Source organism: Mytilus californianus, unplaced genomic scaffold (assembly GCF_021869535.1).
Source record: "Mytilus californianus isolate M0D057914Y unplaced genomic scaffold, xbMytCali1.0.p SCAF_2, whole genome shotgun sequence".
Lineage (NCBI taxonomy): Eukaryota > Metazoa > Mollusca > Bivalvia > Mytilida > Mytilidae > Mytilus > Mytilus californianus.
The window spans coordinates 74346761-74363722 of record NW_026262668.1 but is presented as its reverse complement, the minus strand read 5'-3'; the positions used below and the strand labels follow the sequence as shown (position 1 = coordinate 74363722).

The following is a 16962-nucleotide window of genomic DNA, read 5'->3' as shown; positions in this document are numbered from 1 at the left end:
AAAACGAGCAGTCTCAATATTTAATGAATGTTTAGAAAGTCTTATTTTTGTAATAGCCTTTCGGTATAAAGGAGGAATATATTTATTCAAATAATATAATGATTGTAAATCTAGGTTTGTGGTGATATTTCTGTAAATAACACACTTTCTACTGTTTTCTAGCAAAGAAAGTAGTTCTTGTGTTTTTACATTTATTAGACGCTTTTTTATTAGTGAAAAAGCGTTTTCAAATGTCAGTTCAGTCTTGCGTAGTCACAATTCACCTAATATCATGTTGTATAATTCATCCTTAATCAGATTTACCCAATTCATCGACCTGCAAATTGCATTTGCACAAGAAGCTCTAAGATCCTCGCAGACACGTTTCAGAATAGAGTTATTTGTGTTCAAAAGTTTGAGCCAATATTTAAAAATCTGCAGTTTATATACGTTTCACTATTAATGGAATTCGTCCCAGCTCAAAATACACCATATCAGTATTGGTTGATTGCTTTATTCCGAGTAATCTTTTACAAAAACATAAATCATCGGGACTTTTTCGATTTCATCTGCTTTGGAAAATCCCCAGACTTCACAAGCATAAGTTAAAACACTATCAACATGAATATCAAAACGCGACAAAAGAGTATGTACATCAAGATGGCAGTTTCTGCATGCAATTAAAAAAAACAGTGCAAACACCGATGTTTTCCTTGTTCACTGGGACTATTATACTAATAGTATATTAGTCCCAGTTGTTCAGCAAGTTTCTTTTGTGCATTTGTAAATTTTCCGTTGAAGTTTAAAATAAATCCTATAGATAACAAAACTTGTCCACTATTTCTATGGTTTTGCTGTTGTTAAACCATTTTTCGTCTTCTCGAATGATACCACCGTTACGGCATATAACTGTTTCAAGTTGTTTCATCAATATTTACAGTTAAATCGAAATTTGTTGTGTAAGATTCTAAAGAATCAAACATAGATTGTAAACCTTCCGGTGACTCCGCAAATAACACCATATCGTCCGCATACATCAATAAGAAGAGACTGAGATCTGCTAGTTCATATGGCAGACATCATTTTTGGGATTCAGAAAAGAAATTTCGCAATCACTAACATATAATGAGAATAATGTCGGCGATAGAATCTCTCCCTGTGGGAGACCAACCTTATTTTCAAAGAAATTTTTGAATACGATCCATTGAATCTTCAGTGCACAAACCTTTGTCGATTCATACATATATATATATGTAAATAATGTCTAAAGCATTTCTTTTAATGCTTGGGATTTTTTATTCATTTAGATACATAAATCAAAAAACTTCTTCTATCATGGATTTGCCTTTCTTTAAATACTTAAATGGGATTGGTCCGTTAGAATCCCCCCTTGCCCCGGTTTACACTTCGATAGACGATGTTGCCGAAACTTCTTTCGTAGCATAGATAATTGGATCCTGGGGTTCCAAGAAAATTGAAGCGTTGAAGTAAAAACACTACAAAACTGTTATTCCTTTTCTACTCACGCCATCACAAAACTGAGAAATAATGCATTAGAGCTTGAAGAAATGTTTATAATAAAATAAAATTCCGCGAAATCACATGAATAGTCTTGACTTTCATTCAGTTTGTGAGTTAATTGCTCCAGTTTATTACACATTAATAATCTCTAGAAAAAATATGTTTAAATCACGGCCTATAATAGTCGTACGGTTTTTCCGATAGTTTTGTAAAACAGAATATATATATTTTTAGTCAATTCTGCGACAGCTTATTTATTTTTTTCTTTCACTTTAAACAGCATATAATTATTTCTTCAAGCCCCATCCTTTTAAAGTTAAATGGTCGTTCCATTTATTTATACAAGAACAAGGATTTGTATAGTGAGACTGAGAATGATTTGTATTTTTAGCGGGAGAATATTAATTCCCTTTGTTTGTTTGTTTATAGGTGTCGTTCTACCGGAAGTAATGTTTGCTTGCTGTCACTATGACGATTTGATTTGCATGGCTGCTAGCTTGTTAACAACTGTAGAGTAGTGTGGTTTAAATAAAAGTTTAAAAGATAAGAACAAATTTAAAGAATGGCGACTTCATTTTCAAATCCATTTCACCTGACAGCAGCTGGTGAACTCGGCAATCACAGAGAATCAATGCTGTATAATGAATTGTTATTGAGGGTGAGTTTGTGACTGAGTGCTCTAAAATTTAATTTATTTCACGGTTTAGATAAAAATCTACTACATGTAAAATGTATATGTATTACACGCACATCATTTTGTTATAGGGTTTATTTTACAGCAAAATACATAGGATAAGTTTAAAGGGAAGAAAAAAATGAACAGTAATAAAATACATGACAATAATTGTGTACTCTTATCAGATTGACAACCTTCAAATTTACAGATCTTTACAGGTCTCTGTCCAATATTTCTCTTCCCCATAAAAAGTTAAAAACATTAAAATTGTTTATACAAATTTGCTGTCACAACAGAAATTGTATGATGGTCAGACAGTAATTATCTAATGACATTAATAGTCAAATAAGGCAGATACAAAGTACTGTCTGTAAGTTCTTTGGGATCCTTTGGCTTAACATGGAATATTATAGTATTGATTTGCAGGTTTTAAAGAATAATTTGCAAACAGATACCTGTATGTTACTATTCTGTTTTCTCCAATGGAGTTTTGGACCACTCCAAGGTAAAACTGCCCCTGTTCAAATTTATTTACTGTACACTACAACTTATCATGCTAATAGTCTATCATGGTCTATCTTGCACATTGCTATAACTACGTTTTTGTACATGTATATAATATAACACCAATAGCTCCCCCAGCAAGTTACCTCGTACCATTGTAAACTCGTACCAAAAAAGTTAACTCGTACCAACGTAAACTCGTACCACTGGGAAGTCGTACCAATCAGAACTCATACCACTGCAAACTCGTACCATTAAAAATATATTCAAAAATACGAATGTTTTATGATTTTTTTTTGGTAAACTTAATAAAAAAAGTTGAATTACTTGAATTTTATACTAGATTTTAATGAAAACTTAGACAAAAATATGAATGTTTTATGATTATTTTTTTTTAAGCTTTTTACAAAAAATTAAAATATCTTTGAATTTTATACCAGATTTTAATGAAAACTTAGACAAAAATCAACTTGTTTAACCATATTATTAAATTTTGATTGTTGTTATATAATTTAACAGCTTGGAATTAAATGTATTATAATGTTTATTATTAAATGAAATTCCTGATTATCAAAACACAAGCTGACATGAGTTGTCTCAAAGCCCACTTTCCTCAAAAATTGGGGCATGTTTGTGAGGTTCCTCATAACCACAATTAAAGACAACAATTGTATATGGTGCCACTCTCTGGTTAGACCCAGACAAGAAGCAATATAGTGTGATGTATGTTCTAAATGGCAACACAGAAAGTGCGGAAATATAGGTAGCTACAAATTGGTCATTGTAATTTCAAATTATATACATTTTACAGACTTAAGAGGTATTGAGTGAAATTAAAGTATATATTCATTATTAAACATCATTTGAATGCATTTAAATAAGTTGGTATGAGTTTACAATGGAATGAATTTACCGTGGTACGAGTAAGCAGAGGTACAAGTATGCATTGGTACGAGTTTTTTTTTATTGGTACGAGTTGACATTGGTACGAGTTTACAATGGTACGAGATAACTATAATTCCTATCCTTATATAGTTTGTGGTAAAATCAAAAAGCAAATTTCTGCAATTGAAGTTTGTATTTTAATATATTTTACCATGAAGGTGAAGGATGGATTAGAGCTAATACATGTTGAAACCAGTTTGAATAAGACAATAGACAGCATCTATAAAAATGTATTTGGATTCAAGATTTTATTAAATTTGTCTTTAGCTTTAGCATGTTTAGGGGTTCTTACTCACATACAAAAATGTACAGCTATGCTTAACCATTCCTCAAACAAACCTTATTTAAACTTTAGTCTAAGTTAACCCAAACCCTTATGTTCACCTTAAAAAAATAAGGCTGACAAAATTTATTGATTTACATAACATATACCACAAATAACCACTTTTCACTCTAAAACTTCACCTTTTTTAAAGTTAAACCTTATTAAAAAAAATTATATGTGATGTCCTAAACATGCTAAAATCAGCAATTACTGAGTATATTACATGTACAATGTATAATACACCTTATCGCTATTTGTCCGCCATTACTGGACATCACACAGGTTCCCGTAAAATTTTGACATCATAATACAAAATATCTGACGCCACAATGGAAAAGTGATTGTTGTATGATGTCAATAGTTCAAGCGGGACAAATTCTCAGGTCAGCTGGGAATAGCGATAAGGTGTATAAATGACTAGTACAGTACATTTTTTTGGGGTAAATCATTGTAATTAGCAAAGAAATAAAAAATCATTAATAGTTATATGAATCACACAAATGAATTAGTTTTATTTTATTTGGGATAAGACCTTTGTTGACTGGATATTGCGGTTCATAAACTACATTTTTTTGTAAATTGGACTTATCTGTTGAAGTTATCAACTTCAAGAGGGAAACAAATGAAAGCAGCACCTTTTGTATTAAACTGGAGCCATTTCAAAGGACTGAGTCTCGAATAATTTGGAACATAAGATCAGCAAAGTTTTGTCAAATGGTCTCATATTGAAATATTTTTTCTTTCTTTCTTTATCATGTTTATATTGAACAGCAGACTTAACAAGTACAACAAATGTATTTCATTTTGAATTTTGATTAAGTATATTTTTATTCGAATATAGACATATTTAGTAGAGTGGGTCTTTTAATTGGGTACATTTTGAATTTTGATTAAGTATATTCTTATTTGAATATAGTTATATAGAGCATGTAGATCGAGTGCGTCTTTTGATTGGGCAATGATTAAATAAATATTTGGATTTAAAACTATTAGCTACCCTGCTTTATTCAATTTTAGGTAAGAATATAATGAGGACTTACGTAATTATACTTTACAGTTGTTTTCCTTTCGTTTGATGTGTTTGAGCTTTTGATTTTTCCAAATGATAAGGGACTTTCCATTTTGAATTTTCCTTGGAGTTCAGTATTTTTGTTATTTTACTTTTTTTATGTGTCATCATTTGCTAATTTATTTGAAAATTTAAATCAGTATGGTATTTGAGACATTAAAGAGATTTGAAGTGAATGAATGTGTTTATATTTAGTGCACAAATCGAGTATTTTAACTGTAATATTTCAAAGTAAACATTACAACAAGTTAACTAACAATGCACAACAAACACTTGAGATTTGTACTAATATTTAAGTTTTCAGTCTTTTTTCATCCAATATTCAATAGAGATGATAAATACCAAATCACAATTGTATACTTGAGTACATGTACAATGTATATAGAGACTAAATGTAATGTTACAGGTAGCATGGTTTAGCTCACATGGTAAAGAACCATGGCATGTGAGCTAAATGTATTTGCAATCTTTATTGTCAATCTCCCCTTAATAAGCAGCATTATATTTTAAAGATATTGAATAAACTGAATTGTCGCTATTTTATGAAATTTTCCTTTGATCTTACTGGCCCGAGAACACAGTTATTTCGTAGTGCATTTCTTTTAGACAATAAAGTCAAATTAAAAAAATCGCACCTGCTCTATCTCAAAAAGATTTTTATAGTGTAGTGTACTACTATTGGGACAAATAATATCAAAATTATAGAAAAGTCTACCAGCTCTAACTCAAAATATTGACAACTCTATGTTAAGGGGGTCTAAAATTCAGTTTGACAGCTTCAGACATACTAATTTTTGACCTTTTTAAACTGGACCTAATCACTACTTAACATAAAGATTCAGCACCCAAATTTTTTTAACATGTAATTTCATCCCCTTAATATTTCATGCATTAAATATAAATAAATAAATTTGGAAAGTGTATGAAAAAAATTTGCAAGTTATACACTGTCCACACTAGGGACTAAATTTGTAGACAACGAAAATTGAAGGACGATAACTGTGTCCTCGGACCTAATAGTATAGAAAGACTTGACCAATTCTAATTAAACTTTGCATGACCTAAGCTTAGGCAATTATAAGATAGTTTGCCAAGTTTCATGGCCATAGGATATATATTATAGAAACTATGGCAATTTTAATATTGAAATTTGAATGTTTAATTTTGACGTTTAAATCAAATAATTTCAACTATCAAGATTTGGGCTTAAAAAATTTAAATATTGCAAAAATTTGCTTTTGAAATGCTCTTAAATATAATATATTAAGTATTAAAAGCAACTGACCACTCATTTGGTTTATCAGATTTGTTACAATTATTCAAAAGTCAAATTTATATGAGCCTGTGCCTGAAAATAGAGATTTTCAAATTAAGGGGAGCCTTACATAAACATGCATTTTTTTTCAACCAATTTGAAGTTTTTGAAGTTTTTTACCATAAATTATTCTTTCATATATATTAAATGTACTTTAAATGGAAAGAAAAGTTACAAAAAGCATACCAAATGAGTATAAAATGATCTTAGGCTATGTAAGACTGATCATTATTTAGTTTCAATTTAGGCCGTAGCACATATTTACATATAAAAATGCATACAGAAGCTATAAGAAATGAAAATTTGTTACTTTTTGCTCATTTCTATGCTAAGATGTCATGATACAAGAAGTCTAATTGCAAAAGGTCTCTTGCATTCAACTTTTTTTGCAGACAGTATGGTCTGATGCACAGTTTTTTCACTTTTCAATGGAAAACTTGCATGTAGTTTTAGTCTCAACTGGCATATATTTGAACCACATACTATCCTACAGAAGAAAATAAAGGCAGTATATGAAATGGATAAGGTGCACAGATCATTGTCAAGTGCTTTTTTTACAGATTTAGTGAAATTTTTATGATGGACAACACATTCTATGTACAAAGCTCTTCACATTGAACATACATTAAACAGGCCGTTCTACCAGGGCCTAAATACAACACATTTTGCACATTTTTTCTGTGATAATCTACTTTTCTCTATATTCAGAGTTTACAAATGGTTAATAGAATTTGAATTAATCATAGAAACACAAATATCAAAGCATAAAAAGCTGTCAGATAGAAAGTCAGCATGCCTCTTAGGCTTAAAATGGAAACTGCTTCAAAATGCTTATTTTAGCCGTATAATGTCAAAATGGGACATTTTAACAGAATTTCTTTCAAATAAAGATGTAAATCCTTTACTTTTATTGAGTTTGACAAATTGAAACCAGCAAACTATTCAGGGACGTTGCCAAAGTACAGAATCTACATTTCCTGAATTCATCTCTTAGGCCAGAGAACACAGTTATTTCGTAGTGCATTTCTTTTAGACAATAAAGTCAAATTAAAAAAATCTCACCTGCTCTATCTCAAAAAGATTTTTACAGTGTAGTGTACTACTATAGGGACAAATAATATCAAAATTATAGAAAAGTCTACCAGCTCTAACTCAAAATATTGACAATTCTATGTTAAGGGGGTCTAAAATTCAGTTTGACAGCTTCAGACATACTAATTTTTGACCTTTTTAAACTGGACCTAATCACTACTTAACATAAAGATTCAGCACCCAAATTTTTTTAACATGTAATTTCATCCCCTTACTTAATATTTCATGCATTAAATATAAATAAATAAATTTGGAAAGTGTATGAAAAAAATTTGCATGTTATACACTGTCCACACTAGGGACTATATTTGTAGACATCGAAGGACGATAACTGTGTCCTCGGACCTAATACTGACTGATAATTTCCTTTCTCAGCACAGTAGAGTGATATGAAAAATTATCGCTAGAAACAAAGGGTGCATGTGCCATTGTCAATGAAATGAACAACGATGCATAGGTAAAATAGCGTTAAACAGATTATCAATGGTCATCTCAACTCATTGCTTTTCTCACTTTCGCTGTACAGGCTCAAGCTAGAAAAAGCGTTGAGATGACAAACGATAATCTATAAATATTCTTAACCAAGTCCAAAATATAGTAATCATGCAGGAAATATCTCCATTTTTGAACTTTTTCCATGAAATATATTGTAGCCGACATGTCCAATACAAGCCACATACTCAAAAAGATTAAACAATAATTGGTGTTTACCAGTACAAGTATTTTAACTATGGTCACATTTTAAGATGAATGTAAAAATTCTACCTTTTTAGGTCCAGTAATTCAAAATATCTGTATAGCGTATAAAAATAGCTGAGTTGAGAACAAATGTGTTAAAGGAATGTTGTTTTCAACATTTTTAATGTCATGTATTACAGACTTAAGTTGTTAATAAGACATTGATGATCTGAAAATTTTAACTGATATATAATCACAAAAGGGACACTAATGATTCACTATTTGGGAAGTTGTTATGCTAAAAGATCAATTTTCAAACAAATTAGCATTCTTTGTAATTTAACATTGCATGTTGCAAATACATGTATCCATCAGATGAATAGTACATACTCAGGTATTTTTTAGGTTTCATAGGTGATATAGATATTTCCATACCCCCTTTTTTAATAATCTCTTTTAATTCTTATATAATCTACATATTGAATGTATTTGACTTTAACTTTCAGAACGAACTTGGAAGACCAAAGAACAGGGCATATACTCAGGTCCCAAAAGATGGGAGTTTTGTGTTTGGTAGACCCAATGAAGAACGATTTGGTGGGGCTGATGATGGTAATTATACAACTAACTGATTATGTACATACTTTGTTTTGTTAGTGTTTTCAACACCTGGAGGTAACTTATCTTTATTCCTTGTGTGGTCAAAAAATAAAATTCAGGAAGAACTTTTCAAAATTTATTGTCTTATAAATTTACATAAATAGAAATATATATATACATGATATATGTGTACATGCATATAGACAGTTTTATAAATTAAACTGTCAAAAGTGGAGACATATTGTATCCCACCTGCCCACAAGATACAGTGGTTTATTCTTTTTTTTCTTATAATCTTTTATTTAATGATATACAGTGCTTTTCCTTTGAGAAAACATCATGCAAGCATATAGAGATTGTTAAATAATAATTTAATTCTTAATTCTGACATCATCAATAGCAAATCAGGGAATGTGAAGGAAATTTTTACATTATAATTAAATTTTAGTCTGAAATGAAAAATGAGAATATTAAGGGAAAGTGTAACTGAGTTACTCTCTTAGATTTGATAACATACACATATATGTACAGATTTGAATAAAAAGGGAGAACTTGGGGAAGGTCTAAATACCAAAAATACAAGTTTTGCCCGGCCACATTTTCATAGGCCTGTCCCAAGTTAGGAATATATTCAGCAGTTGTTGTATGTCATATCTACATTGTATGTATTCCCTTATTCTTAGAATTGGATGTAGATGGAGGTCATTTGGTTATTGGGATATTTTTTTCTTAAATGTGAGCAAACATGTACATGTATATATGATTAAGTCTTATCATTATACATTTATATACATGTATCTCCCTTTTTATATAAAATTTGAATTGTTGTTGATTCCCCAAAATTTATATCAGAAATTATTCAAAAGCAATTGCTCATTTGAAGACTGTTCTTTAAAAAAGTTCTGAGACCTAGTTCATGTAGTTCAACCTTGTTTCAGAATATGTATTCTTTTTATTATCTTGGATTTTTGTAAAAATGTTACTAACATTATGTTTTTGTTTTGTTAATTTAGCTTTACATGGCTGGCCGAGAAATCTTTCAACAACAACACTACCATTTAAAAGTAAAGATAAAAAATCAGAGAGAGATTTCATGGCTCTAAACAGAGCTGCTGTTCAAACTGGTTTGGTAACTGCCAATGAAAATTATGAATTCAGAGCAACACATGATGTCAGAAGGAAGACAGCTGGTGATGAGAAAACAAGAACGAGAACTCGGCGGATACCTCCTTCTATGGTGTTTGGTATTTCAACAAGGTATAACATAAAAATATTAAAATGAAAAAATAGGATTAGTACTTAAAAGTTTGGAACTAATATTCAATGGTCTAGTGATTGCATGCCCATCTCAAGTTTCTAATTTTTATATTGAGATCACTGAAATTTACTTTAACTCTCAAAGAAATTAGCTTTAATATTCGGCAAGTTGACTTTGGATATAGCTTGTCCTGTATAAAACCTTTTCATCGCAGGAATAGCCAAAAGTACCTTTTATTTCTGTCCCTGTCTGATGACAAGAGTTACACAGATACATTATTTTTTTGTGTTTGATATTTATGGCTATTTTATTTTTTCAGACCTTCAACACCAATTTTTGATTTATTAGAACACAAATACCAGGATAAATGGTTACAAGACAGGCGTAAACTAGAAGTATCAAAAAGACATGAAGAAACAAAGGTATATAGTACACAGGAAATATTGGCTGATAGCTAGATTATAAAAATTACTAAAAAAGCAGAAATGTTTTGAAAATTTTATTACTGTCACAACTGTTATTGAATGAGTTTATATGGCCAATTTGATTTAGCCTAGGTTACCCCCAACGAATGTTTATCTTCAGCAGAATACATGCATGCAAACTTTTTAAATTGAAAGTTATTTTAGTTGATACATGTATATAAAAATTCATGTTTTCAAGAATTTGCTTCTGATAAAATTTCAAAAGATATTAGTATGTTAAAAGCTACAAAATATAGCAATAAGGAAATGAAGTATTGAGTCAATAGTACTATTGACCCTATAGTTTTCAAATTAATTATAAGACAAGGTTTTTAGCAGGTAGAAGATGGTTATCAGGTATGGTCATAAAACATTAATAGCTTTGATATCATGATTTTGTTTGATGGAATTTATACACATATCTAATGTTCTTATGTTCAGAGTGGATGCAGTTCTGGAACAGTGAGTGTTAATACATCACAGATGTGATAAACATGTGTCTCCTTTGTACGTCAATTTCAGCCTTAATAGTTTAGAGCATCATTATGGTGACTTACAGCAAAAATTTCAAATTATTATTTTATTTTATAAACCATGAAATAAATATATTCCTAGATCTTCATCATTCTCTGGTCTTCACTCTTCTTTTTTTTGGAGTGGGGTATTTCAATTATCAATTAAAAAAAAGAAGATAATATTTATTCTTATTTGAAAATTGTTTATTGTTTAATTAGTAATACTACATAATGAAAGTAGGAGGTTGACATTTTTTCTAATATTATGGTATTTGAAATTCGGATCAGTGGCCTTTTTTTTTTAAATGCAATCATCTGATTTCCTCAATATCAATTTAAAGGAGTAACTAATTATATGTAAGTCTTTGCATCAGCTTGCTTTTAAAATTTGTAATTCCAATTCAAAACTACTTTAAATCACAATCAGTTTTAAATACTGAATATTTTCTAAATTGTTTTTTTTTTGTGAAAAAATGAGATAATCTGGCCACTTTATTGCAAAAACTGAAATAATGATATAATTAACATAGCAAATTACTAAAGCTTGCTCACTTAATTAATAGTTTTTGTTGATGAAATTAAAGATATTTTTAATAACAAAAGTCATTCTTGATAAGATATTTGAATGATATCAAGACTTGATAAGAAACCTTCAATCAAAATATATTTCAATAAAGGCTCTTGATTGCTCATTACAGAAGAGATAAAAACTACGAAATTTTGTAAGGCATAAGAAAGAAATAGGACCAGGAAGGCCTAAATTTGGCTCTAAAATTAATTCTGTCATATCTAATCTAAAAATTAATCTTTTACAGAACTTAAGATTGAAAATTTGAATTAAACAAACATTTAATATGCTTGTTTTAGATAGTATGATATTAATAGCTACAAAAGAAGAAGATTTTTCCAGTTTTAAGCATTATTTGATAATTGAATTTTTATAAAGGTCTGCTTCCATCTACAAAACTGATCACACCTGTGTGATTTTCCTATTCTGAGGTCCCAAACGTGAATTTTTCATAGTTTCCTGGCCTGTTTAAATAAATGTTGTGATTGTGATGAAAATCTAGGAATTAACAGTAAATGGTTATCAGAAATCGAAATCAGCGTTAATTCAGATTAAATAAATCAAAATTTTTCAATTAGTGAGTAAACATGATTTTAGGGATTTTTTCAATGAATGTGATCAGTTGGAAGTTACATCACTAACAATTCTGTCTACATGTTTTAAAAATATATTATTCTTATTTTGACGTAAATGACTCAAACCAAAAATGCTGTACAGTTACCATTTTGATTTTTTCTTCAGTAATATATTTTCATCTAGATATAAAATTTTACGATTCTTAAAACTTCACTTTTGGATAATTTAAATATGCACTACATGTAAGCATAAATTCTAAGACTTTACCTTACTTTTTTGCAATTAACATATTAACAAAGGTAACAGGCCAGGTAATTGGCTATATACATGAATTAATAAATATCAGGTGGAACTAGGAGTATCTTTCCTTTGATGCAGTTCAGTCTTTCATAAAATTTTGAATGGAGCTTTATTTTGGCTTTGAAGGGATGTTTTTGGTAGCTTTTATAAGGAATTAATTGCATGTTTGGTTGAACATATTTTAAAAAAGTTCTCAAAAAATATTTATAGTTTCAGAGGCAGAATCAATAATTTTGGTCAGTTTGGTTTTATCTCCTTGAAATTAATGAAATCCCCAGACTAGGGATCCAGGATTTCATAACATAGAAATTATTATGGAATTTTATCCTCAAATTACAAGGAAAAAATTGGGTGTTGATGTTTTCTGAAGCTCAGTGCCTTTAACTTGTTCTCTATATCAACCACTGATATCATATGCTAAGAATCAAATGTTCATAACAAGATGCCAGTGGATTTCTTTTTATTCATTTAATTATTTATATATTTATGAAATGGTTTGTTTGAAAATAATTTTGAACAGATTTATACAGTTCAGTTTGAGTATTTTTCCATTTTGTATCTAATTTGTAATGTTCACCATGTTCACAGTTTAAGAGAAGAATGAAATGAAAGTGATATAGGTTTTTTCAGCTTGAGAGGAGACAACTCTTTACCAATCTTTAATCCATAACTTCCAAAATTAATTACCTACCTTGTATGTACATCTTAAACTGTTTGATTCTTTTCCCTGTATTTGTTTGTGGTATGTGTATAATTAAAAGTGATGAATTCTTTTGATTCTTATACATTAGCACATGTATAAATTCACTATGTTCTTACTGAATGAATCACATTTTTATAATTTATGTTTGTAGTACTGGAAAAAAGTTTATTTTGTAGTGAATTCTTCACAAATTACTTACATTTTTTAAATTACTTTGTCAACAGAAAAGACAACATTTGAAAGAATTGAGGGTAATGTGATAAATTGCACAAATAATAAGACCTGGCAAACTTAGAATGCCTGTAATAATGCATGAATTACTATTGTGTATTGCATAAATATGTACCTTAGATATATTTCATAGATGTATAAGTCATGGGCAAAAACTTAATAACATTTCTTTCTTTTTCATACAAATCACATATTTTTTCCAAACAAAAACTTCAAAGGTTTTTTTCTAATTGATTTTCATGAAGAACTCTCAATTGTATGAAATGTTTAGATTTTTTATTGGGTGAAAAAAAATTGCTACAAGAGTCCTCAATGTAGAGAGGCTCTACATCTCTCAATTCCCTGGATGCATGAACTTTTTTTTATTTAAGCAAGTGTCCATTTTGCATGCTTTTGATGGACAGAGGTCAGCTTGGAAAAACTTTTCTGTTCTATAGAATACATTACACCGTACTGTGAAAAAAAGATCAAGGAAAGGGGGAAATCAACTAGAAAATGATAAAATACAATTCGAAAGAAAAGTATCAAAAGTTCAATAGACTAAAATTTTCATATTCTCATCTGACTGCTTATCTGCACTCATTTCAAAACAATTGCATTACAGCTTTTATGATGACACATCAACTTGACTCGATATTTGTGCTAGCCACAATTTACTGAGAACTATTATCAGTATATGTTTGTTTACAAGGGAAAAGCAGTATAACATATAATTGACCCATTTATACTTACATGAAACATTTGATACTTGAATGATATCTATTCCTTTAAAAACAGTGAATGTGTTCAACTGTACAGTTGTCCTGTACTTTTCATAAGTAGACAAGAAGAATATGTTTATAGGAAAATTACATAGATTACTTAGTTTTTTTTTAGTCCAGACAAAAATGTTAAATATTCTGTTTTTCTGTTAAATTCTTTTAGGATTAGAATCACTCAAATAAGTAAAAAAAATATGCATGATCTGCTTTGTTTCTGAATATCTATATAGATATACCTTAATTTCTTTGTAGTTAAATATCTATATAGATATACCCTAATTTCTTTGTTTCTGAACCCTGACCATACCTTTATATGTCTCTGTCTTGATGTAAAAATATACATTTAAATTGTTTTGATTGTTTTAATAGTAAACATAATAGCAGATACGAATAATGAATATTTTTTTTCTACATTTAAAAAGCAGAAAAGAATCCTCTGACACTTAATCTGAAATTTTTATGTATAAAAGATTATAAATTTGTATATTGAAATAAAGTTCGAGTAAATGATTTGGGACAGAGGATTATGAGAGAAAGATAAAGGTCAAATGTTTATATGAATACATCCAACAAAACAACTGAAATTTAAATTAGCACTGAAAGGAAACAGTTATAAACATTCTGACAGTAAGGTTCTAAATAAAGGAAAACTTCAATAAAGAGTTTAAAGAAACTATAAAAGAGGGGTACTTAAATATGAACACCATATTAGAAATACAAGAAATATAAAATGATATAATCATTCATATATGGATTGACTTAGGGCAGTCACAAAGATCATATCAAGGTATAAGTATTTTTAGTTCAATTTTCATCTCAAGACAGCAGTGCAGAGAAAAAAAAAACACCTAATGGTAAATTAAACTCTTAACAACACAACAATTATTATAATTCCAAGTATCCTCCTCTGATAACTTTAGGTAAGAAAAAAAAAAGAGTTTTTCCATTGCATTCAGGATTGTTTATTATTAGTGACTCTGCCAAATGGCAAAATGTATTTTGTTTATATATGTATTGTTTTATTTGATTTGTTTTTTCCCATGTACTAAAACCTATTGTGTTCTTATTTCAGCTGAGGAGAAATCCAAATTGTGTTTATGAAACCAGAGCTTCTTTACTAAGAACCTATCAAAATCCTGTAGATGATGCTCCTCTGTGGCAACTTCCAAGATTTAAAGACAAGGTATGTCAATTGGCCAAACAATTTCATTATACCTCTGCTTTGTTGGTGTGTCTTTTTTGTCTGTCTGTCCCATGAAATTGTCATTGTATTTTTCATAGGAACTGCAAAATCATGAAATTTGGCATCAAGCATAATATTGGGTGTGATTTGTTTTCATATCCCAGGTTTAATTGTCCACAACATATTTTGTTCAAAAACCTCAACAGATTTGCACGAGATTCTGAATAAAAGAAAAATCATTCTCAGTTAAGGGTGGTAGTCTTCACTTACTTTATTTATTTGTTTGTTGTTTTTTTTTTTTTTTGCCCTGGTATTGTCAGTTTGTTTTCGACTTGTGAGTTTGAATATCCCATTAGTATCTTTTGCCTCTCTTTCTTATCTTATTTAGGAAGACATTAAATACATTTGTGTCTCATTTGTTAGATAAAGGATAATTTTATATTTACTGTTTTCTTTAGGCCAAACCATCTCTACAGACATTCAGAACTGGTGGAGCTAGACGTTCAGCCTATGGAAACTTCCAGTCAGACCAAATAGCCAGACAGGGAGAACTTGGACATGGTGTATATGAACCTGCTTGTAACTAAAGATATTTTTTCTAAAATCAATGCCACCTGTGATATAACTAAAACATCTCAGACGTGATAAATTTGTTCACAATGTAATTTCTATATGTACCAACCAAAATTGTGTCTTCTTTTATAAAAAAAACAGTATTTTTAACTTATTGAATTATTTTATGTATTGTGTATGCAAATTGTAAATCTTTGATTTTAAATTATTCTATTTGTACTAAGTAATTTTAAATTGCTCTCTTTATATATATATATATTGCTGTATTGTGGAATGTATGCACTTTTAAACATATTATGCTAATAGTTTGACTTTTTGCATCACTTTTTGTCATTTCGGATGCATCAGGTTGGGATTGTGCATTCATTTTATAAAGTTGATGCATACTCTACTTATGTACCATTTCTTGAATTAAATCCATGTAATATATGTACTTTCTCTTTATATACATGCATATGAATTTCACCCTAATATGCTGTAACAGGTACTGTTAATATGTATTTCATCCACAGTTCAAGGGTAACTAGAATTATGTAAAAGAGAAGTTTTTGTGAATAAAATACTTATTCATTGATATGATAAGCCCATTGGAATAAATATACATTCCAATTTGTGTTCTGAGAATGCCATATTGTTTTACTTCACTTCAGCTAGAATGGGCACAAAAAAATTGATCGTGAATATAAACACCATTGTTTTTAAAAAAATATAGTTTATTTATTGCAACACATTTATGTTGACTAATCAATAAATGGTGAAGAATTGAGAGTTATTTTGATATTTATACCAAACTGATTAGGAGTATATCATAATTATTTACCACTAGTATCACACCACTGTCCATCAATGAAAGTGACGGACTATTCAGGAGTTGTACTTTCTGCATTTTCTTTATAATTTAAAATAATTCCTTTTTTAGCTCATCTGGCCCAACGGGCCAAGTGAGCTTTACTCATCACTTGGCGTACGACATCCGTTAACTTTTACAAAAATCTTCTTCTCTGAAACTACTTTTAAAAAAAAAAGAAAAGCAACACGTGAACCTAAGACCGCTGACTGCCGGGTCACCAAAAGATTGTTGCTGAATTTTTGTTTGCTTTTGAATTGAAATAATTGACTGTGAATA

The 16962-nt window shown here is 29.6% G+C and overlaps 1 protein-coding gene across 5 annotated transcripts; it reads left to right on the top strand.

Moving 5' to 3' along the window:
- Positions 1-1952: 1952 nt before the first annotated feature.
- On the top strand, positions 1953-16602 carry LOC127730283 (cilia- and flagella-associated protein 77-like). Of its 5 annotated transcripts, none has more exons than XM_052238590.1 (7): positions 1953-2158; positions 8611-8716; positions 9718-9961; positions 10282-10384; positions 13313-13339; positions 15153-15263; positions 15722-16602. In XM_052238590.1, the coding sequence occupies exons 1-7, from the start codon at positions 2063-2065 to the stop codon at positions 15848-15850; spliced, it is 816 nt and encodes a 271-aa protein (XP_052094550.1). In that variant the 5' UTR covers positions 1953-2062; the 3' UTR covers positions 15851-16602. The 5 variants fall into 5 exon arrangements, with proteins under 5 accessions (XP_052094550.1, XP_052094551.1, XP_052094553.1 ...); XM_052238591.1 differs by lacking the exon at positions 13313-13339 and adding an exon at positions 10868-10888; XM_052238593.1 differs by lacking the exon at positions 13313-13339 and adding an exon at positions 10766-10783.
- The last annotated feature ends 360 nt before the right edge of the window (positions 16603-16962 follow it).